Source organism: Nelumbo lutea, chromosome 1 (assembly GCF_056320005.1).
Source record: "Nelumbo lutea isolate HS-2025 chromosome 1, American lotus-T2T, whole genome shotgun sequence".
In the NCBI taxonomy this organism is placed as follows: domain Eukaryota; kingdom Viridiplantae; phylum Streptophyta; class Magnoliopsida; order Proteales; family Nelumbonaceae; genus Nelumbo; species Nelumbo lutea.
Genome location: NC_142684.1, coordinates 133,102,796 through 133,124,118, shown reverse-complemented (window position 1 = coordinate 133,124,118; position 21,323 = coordinate 133,102,796). Strand labels below are relative to the sequence as shown.

Sequence of the window (21,323 nt, the reverse complement as noted above, 5' to 3'; positions counted from 1 at the left end):
CACGCTTCCCATAAGAAGAAACTCACTCTTTAGGGGACAAGCTTGCACCATATTTTCTTGAAGGGGAAACCACAGTCTCGGTTTTCTGCTACCTGAGCTTCGAAAAAAGTCTTAGACGAGAACACACCTCCTGGGTGTGGTTTCCAGATTCGGGAATCTTGGGAGTTTGGGGAAATGTAAACTTCTTTGAGGGAGAGGAGAAGGTCAGCTAACTCGCTTATCTCCGGTTCCCTTAAGGGTCTTCTGAGGCACAAGTTAATGTTTTCATTGGAGGAATAGGGGAGGCACTGAGAAATGGTTGCATCCTTGTTTAGGGTAAGACTGTAAATCCTAGGATAGGAGTCTGCCAAGGTGGAATCACTCCACCACAGATCAGTCCAGAATTTTATTCTATTTCCATTACCCACCCTAAATCTTGTGAAAGAAAAGAAGAGGTTATGAATGGAGGTGATACCTTTCCAAGGGGCTGAGGAGACTAACCGGTTTGAGCGGAGATTGCGGTCCCAAACGTTGGCATTTAACCCATACTTTCTAGTGATGATAACTACCCATAGGGAGTTCGATTCAATGGGGAATCTCCACAGCCATTTTCCGAGTAGGGCATTGCTCTTCTCTTTTAGGTGTCCGATTCCCAACCCTCCAGCCTCTTTTGGCTTGCAAACCTGACTCCAATTTACTAGATGCCTTTTTTTATCATTTCCATCTTCCCATAGGAAGTCTCTTTGGAGCTTCTAGTGTGATCTGATTTTGGTTGGGATCTGAAATACTGAAAGGAAATAGACAGACATGTTTGCAAGAGAAGCCTTTACAAGGGTAAGTCTGCCTCCTTTTGAGAGATAGCAACGTTTCCAAGTAGCTAATTTCTTTTCACATTTTTCCACCACTGGCTCCCAAAAGTTTGGACTTTTTGGATTCCCACCAAGGGGCAATCCCAAATAAGAAAGGGGAAAGTTTTCCACTCGCCAATTCAGTGTTTCCTTGAAACTTCCTAGAAGAGAATCTTCAATTTGGTTTATAGTTGCTAGGCTGCTCTTTGAGTAATTAATCGTCAACCCAGAGACTAATTCAAAGCATTGAAGCACTCTTTTCATACTTCTGACGTTCTTCAAATCTGCTTCTAGGAACAGAATGACATCATCTGCAAATAGGAGGTGGGAGATATTTGTGGCATCTCGACCCCTACTTGCTTTAAAGTAACCTTTGGGCTCTCCATTGATCAAGATCAAGAATCAGGTTGAACTTATACAGCCTTTCATCCACTGCAGCCACTTTGTTCCAAAACCCCTCAGTTTCAGAATTTGGAGGAGGCAGTCCCAATCTACTTTGTCGTAAGCTTTTTCCAAATCTAGCTTCACAAGAAGGCCCTTCCTTCCACTCCTTCTATCTTCAACAACTTCATTTGCAATTAGGATGCTGTCTACAATTTGTCTTCCTTTCACGATTGCAAACTGATTTGGAGAGACCAGCTCTTTTAGGACCTCTCTAAATCTTTTTTCTAGGCCCTTTGCCAGGATTTTGTACACACTCCCTACTAGACTTATTGGTCTGAAGTCTTTCACTTCCATGACACCATTTTTCTTTGGGACTAGGCAGATAAATGTAGAGTTATTTCCTTTGTTTATAACTGCCGTGAAGTGGAATTTCCTTAAAGACCTCCAAAAGATCCACTCTTACGATTTCCCAGCATATATGAAAAAAGAAGATGGGGAAGTCATCGGGCCTGGGGGCTCTATCTCCATCCATCTCGAAAACTGCTTCTCTTATTTCTTGCTCCTCAAAATCCCTTTCGAGTTGGTCCTTCCCAATCTCTTAAATATAACTTCCTACCACTTCCCTTGGAGTAGAGATTTTTGAAGTGATTAAGAAATGCTTCTGTGATTTCTTCAGCATCTTCCACTTCCCTCTGGTCCACCTTGATTTTTGAGATAAGGTTCTTTCTATGCCTTCCCATCGCGTAGCTGTGGAAGAATTCTGTGTTATTATCACCTTCCTTTAACCATTTGACTCTTGACCTTTGCCTCCAGAAGATTTCTTCTTTTCTGATTACCTTTTCCCAAAGATTCCTTAAATAATGTCTCCTCCTTCTATCTTCGTCCAGAACTCCTGATTGTTCCCTGTTATCCAGATCTTCCAACTCCAAAAGGATGGCACTTTTTTCCTCTGCAAATGATTTAAATTCTTTTTTCCCCCAAGCTTTCAGTTTTCTTTTCAGGAATTTCAATTTTTGCAGCAATCTATGCCCAGCCCAGCCTTCAGCTCTACATTCCTCCCACCAGGAAGCTATCTTTTTGTGAAAGTCTTTATGTAACGTCCACATTTTCTCCAATCTAAAGGGGGTTTACCTTTCTTGACCGTATCTGTTCTCAGGACTAGAGGCCAATGATCTGAGATGCAGCGAGGTCTGATTTCTTGGAGGAGATTTGGGAATTTTTCCATCCAATCTGAAGTTACCAGAAACCTGTCTAGTCTGCAGCTTGTTGGGTTTTCTTGCAGATTTGACCAAGTGAACTGGTCATTGTGGAGGTGGAGATCACAAAGGTTATGTCTTGAGATAAAACTGGATAAGTCCCTCATGCTTCTAGTTACTTTTCTTCTGTTGGAGTTTTCTTTAGAGAATCTTGTGACATTAAAGTCTCCTCCTACTACCCAAGGGATATCCTCAAATTCATGTAGAGCATCCAACTCTTCCCAGAGTCTTTGCCTATCTGTGGGAGCGTTTGGTCCATATACTCCAGTCAAAATCCAGTTAAAGCCATCATTGTTATTGGTGAAAAGAACTCAGATTGAGAACTCTCCTTTGTCAATTTCAGTGCCCAAGACCTCCTCTTCATTCCAAGCAATGATAATTCCCCCTGAAGTGCCTACAGCAGGAAGAACAACCCATTTCTTTCCACGAATCCCCCATTGAAGTCTATTTAGCTCCCATTTAGAAATCTGCTTGCCACACTTCACGAACTCTACCTTCCGAGGTCCAATTTTCCCCTTTTTCGGATCCTGTATGTATAAGGATCCCTTTTCTTCAGTTAATCCCAACTTTTCAGCTGTCTCAATAACATCTTTTCCCAGGTTAGCATCCCTTTTGTGTTTGTCCATATTGTTTTTCCCATTGATCATCTCTTCTTGATAGTGTGGGTTAAAACTCGGTTGGGAGTGCTTTCCGTCCAAACCTGAAAGACAGTGAGGAGAATTTTGGTGAGATTCGAGAGTGGAAGATGAAGCAGAAAATAACTCAGGCAAATAAGAGGAAAGGGAAGGGGAAACTCTAGGGTAGGTGTGTGGTTCTCGTCCTCGATCTCTTTCTAAGCTTGAAGGCTCACAGTCAATCCCGTACTCAGGGTTTACAAGATGAGTGTGCTCGAGAATTTCTACACTTCCCCAAGCTTCCTTCCTAGTGAACAGATCCTTGGCCCTCAAGAGAGCCACCTCTTTGGGGTCTGGTTCGGTCTCCGTCGTGTAAGAGCTCGATTCTTCATCTGTGCCAGTTCCATCTGTCTCGAAGGGAGAGGAAGAACTTGAATTTTCTGGTGAAGAGGGAGGCCTGTAGATTTTCCTGCTTTGTCTTCCTGAGATGGGAGGTGTTTCTGGAATTGGTTCAGTTAGGAAATTTGGAGTCTCAGGTGGGCTTGGGCTGTGGGGGTCTACTTTCAGATCCATCGAATGGGCTTTTGGATGGCTTCGGCCCAAGTCTTGTGAAGATTTTAAGTCCTTCAGCTTGTGGGACCTGTTAGAAGGGTGGCCCACTTTTTGAATACAATTTGAAATTTGAGCTAAGTTTCCATCGAACATCAGATCACCCCTCCTCCAGCTTATTGTAGAATCACTTAACAGATAAGATTACATCTTTTTATAGCATTCCACTACCTTCAGTCTTTACTGCTTGGACGTGGATGATAATGACTAAGCTACTCGAGGAGAGAATCCAGCTGATCAGTATTCCAATAAAAGATGTCTACTTGAAGGAGGGAGCCAAATGATCTGGTTTCCCACAATTTCATAGCATTCATTTATGGTGGCATCCCGATCATGTACTATCTCAAAGATGTGTGAATAGGACGTGCAGAGAAGTGATGAAACACACACAATCAGATCTTCTTCCTGTCACCCAATTTAAAGGTTGACAGATCTGCAACTAAGTTTCTTGACTTCATAATGCCTTTCTATTTTCCACACACTTGACCCAAAGGATCCTGTGGTTGGGTTTGTCTCTCTATTCGGATTGGAGCTTTCATATTTGATTCTAATTAGCCTCCTCAATATCCACTTACCCAGAAATGCTTTACTTAGCTGAGTCCTTTATTAATTATAGAAATATAGCACTTTCGAATCTGTTAACTGGTCCTGAGCATGCTAAAAGGAGCATTCATTTTTCAAAATAATTACTTGCTAACCTCTCCACTCACATAAATTACAAATTATACTTAAGCCCAACAAAATTGTTCTCTAATGACCCCCTGTTTGGCTAGTTTATCATAGCCATTTGCCAATCTTTGCACCCATTGAACTTTAATAGACGTATTCCTTGTTATCCATTTAAATCTTTTATTTCTTCCTTATAAGCCCAAACCATGCCAACATTCTTCAGCCACCTAATCACCACTACCGAGTCTCCCTCTATAATCAATTTATCCACATTCATATCTTTTGGCTATTTCACCCCTTCCAATACAGTATAGAGTTCAGCCCTTTGGGAGCCTCCAAAATTGATTGGACCCAAAGATAATGCCACAATTTTACCCCCCTCATTCCAAAATAACTAAAGAGCATACTTGATAGTAAAAGCTGAGAGAAAAATACATGCATCTAGCTGCCACAGAAGACCATTTAGAATGATTAACCTCATTTTGCTGTTAATGAATAACCTTCTAATTCCTGAAGGCCCTGAATTACCTAAGGAAGAATTATTGAGATTTAGATGGAAGAACTTGCAAAGGGGTTCTCATATTGCTAAGGTACAATCATATATGGATGTTATTTTGTTATAACTATCCTGCTTGTAAATCATGTCACTTTTTGAAGCTCCAAGAGACCCCCCCCCCAAAAAAAAAAGAAAAAGAAAAAAAGAAAAGAAGGAACAACCACATTGGCACATTGACATTTTGTTTAAGGACAAGAAGTTCAAATATTTACTTACAACACCGTTAAAAATGCGATGTTATGTACCTGTGTAACACCATTTGTCTTGTACTGAAATTTCTGAGGCCACAAGTCATAAAAATCCTGTAAAAACAATACCACCATAATGTTAAACAACTTCACTAAATAGAATACTAGAAAGACATGAATTCAAAGGATGTAAAGCAACTAAGAGACAAGGATAACTTTAGGCCTGCCACAAAAGACAAATAGAGCATGGTCTTTATCACAACAGTTGCAAGAGAGTAGGTGCAATTAAGAGAAGAAGAAGAGACTTTCAAATGAATGGGGGTGAGATTCAAAATCACCTCGCATACCCTAATCTATTTTCTTTTACTAGTAAGCATACACATGCTTTGCACATGGCAATTCTAGACGATGATAATGATAATAATAATATATCCAAAATTTTCTGTAAATTTTATGTATTTTCTTTTTTTCATTTTTATATTTGTTTGCTTTATTATTATTAATCAGATGCAGATTGCAAAATCCAAATCTGATTATATAAGAACCTCATCCAAATATGTGATACTCGGTTAGAGTTGTGACATTTCAAGCAATGTTTTAAAAAACAACCCAAAACCGGAACCGTTCTGGTCACTGGTTTTTGGGTCAACAGTTTAATCGTTCGATTCGAATGGTCGCCCTATTTTGACAACAAAATTAAAAATAATTAAAATAAAAAACAGCCAAAAAACATTGAACGGGTCAACGGTTCGACCGCTTGGGTCAATGGGTCGTTGACCAATTCAATAGTCGTTTGCCAGGGACCAGGTTTGGGGAAAAATGGAACTAGTTGCCTGGACGGTTCCTGGGCCGAACAGGCTGACCATCTGGGTCAACGGTGGTTCAAAAATATTGGGTTCAAGTCTTTTCAAAGGTTCAAGTATTCATCAAAAAATAAATAAAGATTGGGTTCAAGTATCATTGACAAGTTGGCTAAACTCTTCTTTTCGTAGTGTTTTCTCTTTTGGGTGTATCTTCTTTTTTTTGTTCATTTATCAAAAAAATGTAAGATTTAAATAAAGGGAATTGAATGAGATGAAAAGTAGTACATCAGTAGAGATGTGGATTTAAATCCTGTTGTTACCACTATTGAATAGTGTGTGTTGTCTTAAGTATTAAAAAAAATGAAATTTAAACCTTACAATTAAATAGGGACTAAATTGAAAAATGAATATTTTAATAAAAAAAAGTTCCACAATCTTATTCATATTTTTAGTAGTAGTGCAAATATAGAATTATAGATGGCAAATTTCCCCATCCCTGATGGGTACCTAACTTCCTCAGCCCGTTGCCATTCCTATACCTAAATGCTTTTTTATGCAAAATTTACGTATTTTTTCATTTTTGTATTTTTATATTTTATTAATTTTTTATGACATTAAAGGTTAACACATTTAACCAAAAGTTGGACTATTTTTTATTACCTAACTAGGACTTCGTAGGTTGATCAATTTGATTCAGATGGTTGAATTACTTAGCCACCACTTTGATAAAAATTGGTTTTGCTTTTGAGTCAGTTTTAAAATATATGGTTTTATATTATCAAAAATATGGACAGAGATCTAATTAGAAGCACTTTAGTGAAAATAACTTTAAAATATAGGATTTAATACCTTAAGTATAAGACTTAATGAGAGGGGATTAAATGTGGTGGAAAGTAATAATTGAAGTTACATTTTCAACCCTTACAATTAGAGATGGATTAAATACACAAACATAGGCATTTTAGTAACCATTAAAGCTAGCATTAAACAAAGAAGTAGAGGGTAATTTTAGTCCAAAATAAGTTTCACATTGCATTCACACTTTTATATATAGTATAAATATTAATGAGAATAATTATAAAAATAACCTCCATTACACACCTCATTGCAAATGTAAATACAAACACAAAAAATACTATCATGCTCAGCTTGCATAAGTTGTCGTCAAGCTTCAGCTTGGTAACACCCTTGTGAGGCAATCAGCCAACTAATCTCCAAATTTCACAAAGGGCAAGCAAATCCCTCTGCTAGCAATCCTCTCCCTAATGAAGTTCTAGTCCACTTCAATGTGTTTTGCATGACCATGATGGACAAGTCTATGAACTATATTTATGGCTGCTTAGTTGTCACAATACACTCTCATTGGGATATTAGCCTGTATCTCCATCTTTGTCGACAAATTATTTATCCATAACAGTTCTGAAACTCCTTGAGCCATCACTCTGTATTTTGCCTCTGCACTAGATTGGACCACAACAGACTACTTTTTACTTCTCCATGATACAACATTACCACTAACCACAGTACAATACCCAAAAATAGAATGTCTATCATCAACAGAACCTACCAATTGCATCTGCCTATGCTTCAACTTTAAGATGTCTATGGTTAGAACATAGCATCCCTTTACTTGGACATCCCTTTAAATATTAAAGGATCCAGTTCACTACCTACACATGAGATGTTCTAGGCCTGCGCATATATTGACTTACAATACTCGCATCATATGTTATATCAAGCCTGGTCAAACAAAGATAAAGAAGGGGGCCAACTAATCTATGGTAGGCATCCTTATCTAGAAGAATATATCCATCATCAGCCCCTAACTTATGATTGGAATTCATAGGAGTTCCATTTGGATTGTATCCCAATTCCCCACTTGTTGAAGCATATCAAGAACATATATTGCTTGTGAAATACAAATTCCTCTCTTCAACCTTGACACCATAATCCAAAGGAAGTATCCAGGTTTCCAAGATCCATGATCTTAAATTCAGAAGAAAGGAAAACCTTCAATTCAACAATGTCAGGCATATCATCCCATGTGGTGGCAATGTCATCAACATACACTATCAACATAGTTACATACCCACAAACTCTCCTTATGAATAAGGTGTGATTAGATTGAGATTTCTTGAATTGAATATTCAAGACAGCTTTCTAAATCTATCAAACCAAGCTTCGAGTGATAGCTTGGGGCCATAGAGAGATTTCTTCAAGCAGCACACCTTCCCTTCACCACCTACGATATTCACTCCTAGGGGCAATTCCATATACACTTCTTCCTAAAGATCACCATTAAGAAACACATTCTTCATATTCGTCTAATACAAAGACTGGAATAGTGGACAAAAAAGACATAATGACACAAATGGAGGTAGAGGAAGAAGACTTGGGATCAAAATCAACAAGAGGATCAAAATCAATGAGAGGCTCAAGTTCAATAAGTTGGTTACCTGGATTACTTGAATCCAAGGGGTTAGATTGTGGTGGATGTTCAGTCTCAAGAGAAACCTTCTTCTTTCACCTAATGCAAAACTACTACAACGATGATGATGGCCGCACGGGAGCATGAGAAGACAAAATAGGGTTATCAATGCAAATAGAAGAAGGAGAAGAAAAAGGATCAGAAGTACTAACTAGAGTAGGAACACGAAGACCAAATGGCGTCTAATCATCACTAACTCCCCCCTAAAGAGAATGATGAGATGATTGATACAAAGGAATTGACTCAAGAAGGTGGCATCCTTGGATACATACTTCTCTTACTAGACTGATGATTAAGACATCTATAACCTTTCTAGACAAGAGACAACCCAAGGAAAACACACTTGATAAACTTTGGATCAAACTTTAGAAGAGCAGGATTTATATAACGAACAAAGAAAACACAACCAAAAACCTTGAGAGGAAGATTGAAGGCTGGCTCATCAAGAAATAAGAGATGAGGAGGAGAATGAAGATGAAGGGCCCACAAGTCTATTTATGGGGTACATAGTTGTTTGGACTGCATCTCCTCAAAAAGCAAGTTGGAACATGCATATGCAATAACAAGCTTTTCTAGCAACTTTAACCACATGCCTATTTTTCCTTTCTAATACCTCATTCTATTAGGGTGTATTTGAATGTGATATTTAATGAATTACACCCTTTCATTCAAGGAATATTTGTAGATGCTTCTCAAAATACTTTGAATTGTCAAATCTTATTTTATTATTTTTTCTCAAATTGTGTTTCCATCATGTTGAAGAAATTCTTAACAATTGAAGGTACTTCATCTATACTCTTCATCAAGTATAGCCAAGTATACCTAATGCAGTATAGCAAGCTTCATATGGAAGTTGTTTTCCTTTCTATTTGAGGTGAGTGGATTCGATCCATCAACTTCAGTTCTGTCCCTTTTGCAGTAAGTTGGTCTATCTGGAGGGAGAGAAACAGAAGAGTTTTTTAGAATAGGTCAAACAACATTGAATATATGGTAGCTGCAGTGACCAATCTGATTTCAGAATGGGTTCTCAGACATCCAGCTTTCAACCAAGTCTCCAAGGACGATTTGATGGAAAATTTTTGGAATACCCTAGAATTATAGCCTTGTAATGTAGAATCATTTTCAATTTGAAGTTTTCAGAATGTATGTGGTGTGTCAACTAGACAACCAAGGATGTTAGGATGTAACTCTTATTTCTTTTAATGAAATCTTTTTCTCGATTCTTCAAAATAAATAAATAAATAATCATCAATGAAGAGAATATACATACATCCACCCATGCAAGAAATAGAGTATGGACCCCAAATATCAGTATGTATCAAATGAAAAGCAACATTACTCCTTTTATTACTTGCAAAATATAATGTTTTACAATGTTTTGAAAGATGACAAACTTCACATTGCGGACTAGAACCAAACTAAAACAAACTAGGAAACAAAAGTTTTATACAAATGAAACATGTCCAAGATGACAATGCCAAATGAAAGTTTTATACAAAAGAAGAGTACAGAGGAATTATGGGTCTTAGTTGATAAGCCTATATTTGTACATATTTTCATACCTCTAACTTGATGATTTTGGTAATAATGTTTTTGGAATTAGCATGGTATTGCATTAATTATGATGAAATTGTCTTGCAAGATGATTTGGAGCTTAATTGTGCAATTTTAAGGAGGACTTCGATTTAATTGATCAAGATAATCATAGAGGAAGGACCATGCAGCAATGATGCTCCATGATGTAGCCATGAAGGAGAGAATCCATTGAAATCAGATTTGATACGTATGCACAAAAATCGGGAAATTTCCTGTTTTGATATTGTTCCCGTATTTTGGGCATAACTTTCTGCCTACAACTCGAATTGAGGTGATTCAAACGGCTAATTAAGATTATATAGTTATTTGTTTAATTCAATTCAAGACCTTTATTATTTGCATGAGGAATTTTTATTGTTATGCTTAATGCTTTAAAAGAATTGGCCAATCTTTCAATGATTTGATGATTCATGCATCACTGACCAAAGGATTGTTATGAATTAAATCACTAGGAATAAAAATCGCATGATAGACTATGATATCGAAAAATTATTAGCTCATGTGTGGGAATCAATGAATCTTAGTGAGTCAAACCCCCTTCTACGATTAGAGGTTCCAAAGAAATCAATGCTTATTTTTCCTTTTGACAACCACTTAGAAATTTGATGGTAGAATTGGATTAATAAAGGATTAATATTACTTGAGAAAGCTTATTAAATAATTTAGGGAAATCCACCATCACATGCAAATAACTTTAATATACCTTAGGGTAATTTCGGTCTTGGGTTGGATTAAATAGGTAATTATATAACCTTGATTTAATAAAATCTAAACCCTAACAGCACTCATCCATCAATTCAGTTTTTAATTAAGTTCTTGGATTTGCATTAATTCTTTTAGTTTTTTCCTTCAATTGATTTACGACTTCAACTTAGGTTAGTTTAAAATTGATTTGGTACCGTGATCTAGTCTCTGTGGGATCGACACTTTTCTCATCATTATACACACATTTGACTAAGGTACACTTGCCTGAATTAACTGTGCATAAATTACACAACAAGTTTTTGGTGCCATTGTCGGGGACTAGTTTATTGCATATCAAAACTACCTGGATTAGCCTTAGATTGAACATCTATTTATTTTATTTTCGGATTTAAAATTTTCTTTTCTATTTTAATTTCTATTGGGTTCGGCTTTATAAAATTTTTTAGGAAATTTTTAGTTTTTTTTTCTCTTTTCTTTGAAGGTTGGTAGTGCATGACATGCACAAGGGATGGAGAATTAATACCCCTTGATCAAGAAATCGAAAGGACTTTGACAAAGCGAACAAGGGAGAAAGAACAAGATGGCTCAAGATCAAAATAATCCAAGGACATTGATCTCCTATGCAATACCTACTCTGGATGGTACTACATCAAGCATTAGGAGGTCGAATGTGCAAGCAAACAATTTTGAGATTAAGCCTGCAATTATTCAGATGATCCAGATGAGTGTGCAATTTTCTGGCCCCAATGATGATCCTAACTCTCATATTGCCAATTTTCTTGAAATATGTGATACTTTTAAGCATAATGGAGTTAGTGATGATGCCATTAGACTTAGGTTATTTCCTTTCTCCTTAAGGGACAAAGCAAAAGATTGGCTTAACTCTCTTCCTGCAGATTCGCTTACTACATGGGATGACTTGGCACAAAAGTTTTTATCGAAGTATTTTCCACCTGCTAAAATGACTAAATTAAGGAATGACAACAATTTTTTCTCAATTTGATAATAAAACCTTATATGAGTTGTGGGAGAGATTTAAGGATCTGCTTAGGAAGTGTCCTCACCATGGTCTACCTGTTTGGGTGCAAGTGCAAACTTTTCATAGTGGCATAAATCAATCTAATCGTTCAATGTTAGATGCAGCTGCAAGTGGTACCCTTATGAGAAAAACTCTCGAAGAAGCATATGAACTTTTGGAGGAGATGACCGCCAATAGCTATCAATGGGGCAATGAGAGAGAAAATAAAAAGGGAGTTAAATTTATAATGTTGATTCTATCACTGCATTATCAATTCAACTTGCTACATTAAATAAGAAATTGGAAATTTTGGGGGTTTCAGCTATGAGTATTTCTTCTGTTCCCTTCCCTTCTTGTGAGCTTTGTGGGCAAGGGGGACACACTAGTGTAGACTGTCAAGTAGAAAATCCATTTTCTTCTTCTTCTGAACAAGCTAATTTTGTTTCTTATGGTGGCAATAGGTCCAATTTCAATCCCCACTCCAACACTTACAATCCAAGATGGAGAAGCCATCCAAATTTTTCTTGGAGTAATAACCAACAAAGAGCACCTCCCAGCTTTTAGCAGCAACAATAACAAAATCCACAAGAGAAGAAGCCAAATTTAGAGGATATGATGGCAAAATTTATCAACAGTATGGAGGCAAGAATTCAAGGGTTGGAAACTCAAATTGGACAACTTGCTCAAGTAATTTAAGCAAGACCACAAGGAGGATTACCTAGCACTACGAGAAAAATCCCAGGGAATAAGTAAAGGTCGTCACTCTGCGAAGTGGAAAAGAACTTAGAAAGGAAGAAAAAGATAATGAATAGGTAAAAGAGGAAGAAAGCTGAAACCTTGAAGCCAAAGAAGGAGACTACTCTTAATTTAAAATCCTGCAAACCCCCTCTTCCTTTTCCTAAAAGATTTCTTAAGGCTAACTTGGATAAGCAATTTGCTACATTTTTAGAGGTGTTTCAAAAGTTGCATATTAACATTCCTCTTCTTGATGCTATTTCTTAGATGCCAAGTTATGCCAAATTTTTAAGGAAATAATTTCAAACAAAAGAATGTTGGAAAAGTTTGAGATGGTAAAACTTAATGAGGAATGCTCAACAATCCTACAAAATAAATTACCTCCAAAACTCAAGGATCCAGGGAGCTTCTCTATTCCGTGCACCATTGGCGAAATTAATTTTGATAAGCCTTTATGTGATCTTGGTGCAAGCATTAATTTGATGCCTTTTTCTGTCTTCAGGAAGCTTGGGTTGAAGGAGACAACATCTACCACTGTTTCTCTACAATTGGCTGACAGAAGTATCAAATATCCAAGGGGAGTAGTGGAAGATGTTTTAGTAAAAGTAGATAAATTTATTTTTCCTGTTGATTTCATCGTTTTGGACATGGAAGAAGATTATGATATGCCCCTAATTTTTTTTCTTTTTTGATGAATAATAATAATTTGTTGATTCAGAAGCAAATTTAGAGTTAGTTCATAAATCCTCTCAGCGAGAGGCGCGAGCTGTAGTCCCTCCTTGAATCTTACAAGTAAACCAGGAAAGAAAAACAAGAATCACAACTAAGCTCAAAATAATTCTTCCCTATTTACCCCTTGCTTAGCTAACATATCTGACAAAGTATTTGCTGATCTCCCCACCCACTGTACAGTGACCAACATATTCCTTGTCAACCAACTGAATTTCTTCATTTCATTCTTGTATCGCCACATAGCCTCTTCAGAATTTTTCAACCAACCCACCACCACTTTGGAGTCCCCCTCGATTATTAGTTCTTGTACACCCAGCTGGTTTGCAAATTGCACCCCTTGTACAACAGCTAAAAGTTCTACCCTAATGGAGTTCCCAAATCCCAAGGGACCTGAATAAAGCAACAAAATCTCTCCCTTCGCATTTCTCAAAGCACCTCCCATTCCGGATAAACCTGGATTACCCATGCTACTTCCATCAAAGTTCAACTTTAGTGAGCATTCGGATGGAGGAGACCAGCTTGTAATTGATTTGTCCTTAAGAGATGAACACCTCGCTACTGCTGACCAATTTCTCCAAAGGTCATTAAAGGAGAATTGATGAAAGATTTCCATGGTCTTCAGCCAATGTATTGCCCTATTCAACACACAATCTTTCCAATCTTGGCTGCTCCTTTCCTTTTCTTGAAAGATTCTAAGATTTCTTTCTTCCCAAAGAGTCCAAATCAAAGCAGCACGAGCACATCTCCACATAATTCTCCCTATTTTTGTAGGCCAATAAAAGGTAGAATGGTAGAGTGGTTGATTAAAGATTTCCAAGGTCTTCAGCCAATGTATTGCCCTATTCAACACACAGTCTTTCAAATCCTGGCTGTTCCTTTCCATTTCTTGAAAGATTCTAAGATTTCTTTTTTCCCAAAGAGTCCAAATCAAAGCAGCACGAGCACATCTCCATACAATTCTCCCTATTTTTGTAGGCCAATAAAAGGTAGAATGGTTGAAGAGCATGTGAACTTCTGCTGGTAGACTCCAACTATCCCCAAACAACAAAAGTAGCCAAGCCCAAAGGTTTGCAGAAAAGGGACAAGATATTAATAGATGGTAACAATCCTCATCGTGAGCTCTACAGAGGATACACCAATTAGGAGAAATACAAAGAAAAGGTCTTCTCTTTTGTAGGTTATCTAAAAGTGTTTACTTTCCCATGGAATACTTCCCAATAAAATGCCATAATTTTGGGGGGGACTGGCCTACACCAAATTTCTTTGGACGGAAAGGGTTGGTGAGTAGAAAGTTGAGAGATGGACTTGAAGAAAGAAGCACAAGTGAAGGTTCCATTGGGTCTAGGAGTCCAAACCCTCTTATCTAGCTTGGAGGGATCCAAACAAATCTGATTAAGACAACCAAGCAAAGCAGAAAGAGAATCAATTTCATCATCCCTAAGACCTCTATGAAACCCAAAATCCCATGTAGGATCTAAGGGTGTTCCCAAAGGTGAGACAAATTTTGAGACCACCTCTTTTTTGTACAAAGAAATAGAAAATAGCAAAGGGAACAACTCCTTTAACGATGTATCTCCTAATTGGTATCCTAAAAACAGACAAATAATAGGTAGGTAAGTTAGCCAATGTAGCTCTTATTAGGGTAATTCTCCCTCCTAAAGAGATATAATTCCTCTTCCATGAGGCTAATCTCTTCTCAAACTTTTCTATCACTGGGGTCCAAAATATACTCTCCCTAGGATTTGCCCCTAAAGAAAGCCCTAAATATGGCATAGGCCAAGCAGAAGTGGAACACTCGAGACACTCCGCAATAGCCTCGACCTCCCCTACCTCCAAATTTATATCCGCTATGCAGCTCTTTTCCAGATTTATTCTCAAATTAGAGATACTTTCAAAACCTTTTATTAGCTCCTTTAGGTTTGCTACCTTTTCGCTAAGACCTCCTTCAAAAATGATCATTAGGTCATTTACAAACTGAAGGTGGGTGACAGGAACTTGGTGTCTCCCTATTCTCCAATCCCTAATGGCATCTTCTCTGTCAACCTTAGTAACGATCCTACTAATCACATCAGCTACTAAGGTAAAAAGGAAGGGTGAGAGTGGATCCCCTTGCCTGACACCCCTACAAGCTGGAAAAAAGTCCCTCACCATACCATTTACCAGAATAGAGTAGTGACAAGTACTGATACACCCAAAGATCCAATTACACCACTTGTCCCCAAACCCACAGTTTTGCATAACCTCTAATAGAAACTTCTAGTCCACCAGATCATAGCCTTTTCAAGATCCAATTTACAAATGAATCCTTTCTTACTAGACATTTTCATTTCCTCCACACACTCATTCGCAATTAAGATCTGATATGTTATTTGTCACCCTTGAATGAAAACCCCCTGTGTTTCACTAATGATAGAAGGGAGGACTATTTTCGTCCTCAATGAGAGCACTTTAGCCAGAATTTTATAGATGTTTGTCACCAAACTAACCGGCCTAAAATCTTTTGGGTGGTTGGCATCAATCTTCTTAGGTATCAGGGCCAAAAAAGTGGCATTAATTCCAGGGCTTATAGTGTGATTGTCTACAAATTCCTTAAAGACTTCAACTAAATCCTCTTTCACCACCTCCCAACAGTCTTGATAAAAGCCCATTGTAAAGCCAACTGGACCCGGAGCCTTGGATCTATCCATTAGAAAGACAACTTTCTTAATCTCTTCTTCCTTGAAATCCCTTTTCAGCCACTTTGCCACTCCATCATCAATTCTTGGCCAATCCACCCTTTCAATGACTGCTCTCTCACTCAAAGGTCTTCTATAAATCGATTTGAAGTGGTCCACAAATTTTCTGGCTATGTCATCCTGGTTGGTAATTACCTCCTCTCCTATCTCTAGCTTGGTCACAAGATTCTTTCTTCGTCTCCCATTTGCCAAATCATGGAAGAATCTAGTGTTCCCATCGCCTTCCTTAATCCACTTGTGTCCAGATTTTTGTCTCCAACTGATTTCTTCCCCCAATAACACATCTTCCAAATCCTTTTTCAATTGTCCCCTTAACACTCTGTCCTCCTCGGTCAGCCCATTTTGAGATTCCTTTACATCCAAGTTCTCTATGCGAGAAATTAGGCACAGTTTTTGCTCCTCAATTCTACCAAACTAATCTCTATTCCACTCTTTTATTTTGGCTCTCAGGCTTTTTAATTTCTTATGGAACTTGATCCCCTTCCATCTTACCCCCCTCTCCTCCTCACCCCACCATTCCTTCACTTTTTTCACAAAATCTGGATGGGTGAGCCACATATTTTCGAATCTAAAAGGTTTGGGTCCTATAGAAAATGACTCAGTACTTATTTGGATAGGACAGTGATCGGAGGTGACCCTGGGTAACACTCTAGCAACCAAGTTTTCTAAACTATTCTCCCAGGCAAGGTTAAATAAGAATCTGTCCAGGTTCGAACACAAAGGTGTTTCCTGAAGGTTGGACCAAGTGTAACTGGCTTGCAACAGAGGTATTTCCTTCAGTTCACATTCTTCAATAATACCATCAAATTTCCTCATGCTTGTTGAAATTACCTGTTGGGGATTACTGGTTTCATCAGAGAATCTAATGACATTAAAATCCCCACCCAGGCACCAAGGACCATCCCATAGCCCCTTGATTGCATATAGTTCCTCCCACATCTCATTCCTCTCTCTATAGGAATTAGAGCCATAAACATTGGATAAGACCCATACACACCCACTCTCTACATTCTTACACTTAATGGAAACTGAGAATCTGCCTATCAATTCTTCCACTACTTCCACAACTTCCACAACATCCTCCCTCCACAGTGTTACAATCCCCCCCCCCCCCGAGGCTCCCCAAGAAGGAGACAAGCTCCAACCTAAACCTCTAGATCTCCAAAAACTCCTCACCCATCTCCCATCTAATTCCATCATTCCGCATTCTTGTAACAGCACAATATCGGGTTTTTCCCTTCGGAGTAGGTCTTTGATCACCCTTCTCTTTCTTGCACTCCCTAACCCTCTTACATTCCAGCTAATAATTTTCATCGAGACAAAATAGCAAAAAATCCATGGAAAGGCCATAGTCTCCTCATTTTAGGCCCTTCCTCCTATCCCCTCTACCACTGAATTCTAAATCCCCCTCAATGTCCGAAATTAGCCTTTCCACTTCAGATCTTTTTTTCTTATTTGTTCCATTCCCCCCCCCCCCCTTCCTAATACAACAATCATCATTTTTCTTTTCTCCATCCTTTCCAGCCGATGTCTGAGAAAGAATTTTACCCTGCTCACACTTACTTTGGCTACAACATCTTTCTAAGAGTCCTTCCTTTTTTTTTTCCTCCATCATTGTACAAATCAGCTCTCAAATTCTGTCTGCCTTCCCCTTACTACTTCCTTCCAACACCCTCTCTCCTTCTTCCACTATCACCCTCTCTCTTGCATCAGAACCTCCTGGATGGGAAGCTGGGATATCTGTTACAGGCATAGCAAACAAGTTAGTACCTATAAAAGAATTGACACCCATACCTGGTAGGACGGGGGTAGGACTAGAAACACTGGAATTGAAGTGCTGACAGGCGGCAAATGGTTTTAAGGCCTTTCCCTTTTTTGGACAAGGTTGTGAAGTAGACATAGTGAAAGAATCACTTCCGGACGACCTACCCACTTGGAAAACCTTTCTCTGTGTTTCCAACACTGGAATACCCACATCCATCCTCACGGCCGATTCTTATCCCTCTCCACCAACATCCTGTAATTCATTAGACTCAGGGTTAGCTCCCTCAACAAAGGGAGGAGTTTTCACAACTTTAGAACCATTTTCTTCACCATTTCTAATCTTCCCGCCACCTACCTCTTTAGTCTCTTCCTCTAAAAACAACGGCTCCGTATGCAGACTTTCTATTTCAAGTAACTCATTGTTGCTTTTCGGAGATAGACTTCCCAAACTTAACGTTTCGTCTCTATCAGAATCGTCACTGTTGTTTTGTTCACACAACCAATCTTCAGACCCTGTTCTGTTCAAATTACTAGGCTTCAGGTATCTCGGGTTGCGCATATCTGGTGAAAGACGGTTCACCATGTTGGATGGAACCCACTGTAGAGAGCCTCGAGACTGAGAGTCTTGAGAATTTATGCCTGATCTGTTCGATCGAAAGGAGGGACTCGGGGTAGAAGAAGATAGACGCTTAGTCTCGTCTATCAGCTCATCCCTCCTCCCAGTTATGTGCTTACTTAAAGTGTCCCTCGGCCCAACTTTCTTGTAATGGGCCTTGGGCTCAAGACTATACGAACCCAACTCTAAGACCTTTACTTGAGTTGCCTTCTCTGGCCCACCACAAAAAGGATCCACTCGATTGGGCCCATTTTCTAATTCTTTTCGTCCCACGTGACTTTTAAAAAGTCACGCACCCTTGTTTTAATGGCCGAGCCAGCAACCTTCCCTATCTGAGGTTGCTTGTTCAGCCCTCTCCCTTTCGCCAATGGTAAGTTTTTGTCTGCTTCCCCTGACACCACCTGCACAAAGGATCTACCATTTGTCATATCCTTATCTTGCTTTCTCCATGTTTGACCTTCCAACTGCCCCAAAACTTTTTGACTTCCCAGAACTTGTTGGCCCTTTTTAGTGAAACATTCCTTCCCATTTGAATTAACCAATCTCACAGGTCCATGTAGTGCTTCTTCTTCCTCCTCCTCCTCTCTTACCATACGAGCCTCCTTCTACAGCCCTGCTTCAATGGAAGAAGGTAACCACACAGAGACAAAGCTCCCCTCTGTTCGTACCTCTATCTTTCGTGGAATGTCTTCTGGCTTCACACCACTTAGCAGGATTGCTACTGAGTAAAGATCACCCCAGAAAGCTCCTTTCAAGATTCCTCCACACAATACAACTACAGACTCTGCTATTTCTTGTTTCCATAGATGAAATGGCAAGCCTATTACATGCACCACCACACCATCTTCGACAAAAAAATCCTTGGAGTTGGATGTTGGATTCGATTTAAAGACTGTGAATGATCCGAAATCAACCTAAACATTGATAGCTGAAATTTCCAAACCATTCTCTATTGGATCTAGGATGGCTTTACAGCTATCGAAGGGGGTTACTATGAAGGCACTCTTCAGCTTCAACCTGGTTGCCAGTAAATCAGCTACCCTCCTCCAATCATTAACCTTTTCCTTGGCTTGTATCACAAACTTACTATCCCACTCCTCTCTCTCTAGACCTCCCACCATTCTGCATTGGCCTTTTGTTTTTTCCATGACCACTGGCCCTTGTTCTACCCTGTTGTTGCTGAGATATGCCTTCTCCTCCCTTATGGAGGTTTTTTTATCATTTACTACTCTTTGGACTAAGAACTCTTTGAGCAACCAGTCAACTTCCCCCCAACCTTGGTTATGTTTTCCTGCTGGTAGATACACCAGTTGCCTTCGTCTCTTACCAAAAAACTCAGCCAAAGCTATGAAGAAACCTTTTCTATTCCTCTTACTTTCAACAACATATCTTCTCCTTCTAATGTACTAAAACCCTGCCAGTTTATCTGCTTACCTTTTGAACAGGCTCCAGTTATGAACTCTCTTAGCCACTCGATCACTTCTAATCCTTCCAGCAATATTGTACCCTTTTTCGCTTCCCTTACCTTCAGGCTTACCTTCCCCTTGATTATCATCTCTTCGAACATGAGATTTTTTGGTTCTATCTTCAAGGATCTCCTTCACTGACCTACCTGCACGAACTCCATGGATCTCTTAGGCAGCAACTTCTTCATCACAAGCCTAGCAGCAGAAAGTTCCCCCCTCCTCTATTGTAAACATAATTATTTTCCTATTACTCATAACACACTCTGTCTTGCTTAGGACAGAAAGTAATCTTGTTTCATGTCATCTTTTTGTGGAAAAGGGATGCATTTCTTCATGTCATTTCTCAATATTGGTGAATGGTGTAGCTAGGGGTTTCTTTCCTGCAAAGAGGGGTATTAGGCAAGGAGATCCATTATCCCAATTCCTCTTTACTCTAGTAGTTGATGTGTTGAGTGCCATGATTTCGAGGGCTGATGCTAACAATTTAATAAGAGGTTGGAGGATTGGTAGGAAGGAGGTGGTGGTCACATGCCTTCAATTAGTAGGGAGGAGGATTAGGGAGACCTTTTCTTGCCATAGGAAGAGCTTTAATTGATGTCCAACAAGGAAAACTTAGCCTTAGGATTAATGATGAGGAAGCTATTTTTAATGTTTTAAGGCTATGAAACATTCCAATGATGAAAAAGAAGTCTTAATGATAGATTGCATTGATGATTTGGTAGAAAGAAAATTTCATGCATTTAGGTTAGATGATCCTATAGAAAATTGCATTGCTAACTCTTTTATTGTGAAGGAACAAATTTTAGATGAGAGACATAAGGAGGCCGTAGGCTATTTGGGAGAAAAGCAAAGAGGATTCGTGACAAAAAGAGAAAAATTTTTCCCTTTAGATATTTCTTCATCTTCTTCAAAAGCCAAGCCATCAATCGAGAAGCCTGTTACTCTTGAACTTAAACCTCTCCCTTCACATTTAAAATATGTTTATTTGGGGAATTCATCTACTTACCTGTGATTATTTCTTCTTACTTGGCAGGTCTTGAAGGAGAAAAGTTGATAAGGGTGCTTAGGGAACACAAAAGGGCGATTTGATGGAGCATTGGCGACATTCAAGCAATAAGTCCATCAATTTGCATACACAAAATCATGATGGAAAAATGATTCAAGCCTATGGTGCAGCCCCAAAGGAGGTTAAGTCCTAATATGAAAAAGGTAGTAAAGAAAGAGGTGATAAAATGGCTTGATTCATGTATCATTTTTCCTATCTCTGATTCTTCTAGGGTAAGTCATGTGCAAGTTGTGCCAAAAAAGGGTGGGACCATTGTAATAAAAAATAATAATGAATTAATCCCTACAAGGGCAGTAACAAGTTGGAGGGTATGTATCGACTATAAGAAATCGAATGATGCTACAAGAAAAGATCATTTCCCCCTTCCCTTTATTGATCAAACGATTGAAAAACTTGATAGTCAGGAATTTTATTGTTTTCTTGATGGTTATTCCGATTATCACCAAATTCCTGTTGATCCAGAAGATCAAGAGAAAACTACCTTTACATGCCCTTA

General features: G+C 38.7%; 1 protein-coding gene and 1 non-coding gene across 2 annotated transcripts in view; both read right to left on the bottom strand.

The window, feature by feature from the left end:
• The window catches only part of LOC148877671 (uncharacterized), a 104,264-nt gene that overhangs the window by 45,371 nt on the left and 37,570 nt on the right, over positions 1 to 21,323 (bottom strand). Inside the window, exon 13 of the mRNA XM_088942288.1 lies at positions 5,161 to 5,217. Within this exon, the coding sequence (XP_088798414.1) occupies positions 5,161 to 5,217 (57 nt within the window). The remainder of the gene's footprint in view (positions 1 to 5,160; positions 5,218 to 21,323) is intronic.
• LOC148877672 (small nucleolar RNA R71) lies at positions 11,663 to 11,767 on the bottom strand. The gene has a single exon (XR_016106272.1). It is a non-coding gene; the product is annotated as a small nucleolar RNA R71 (small nucleolar RNA).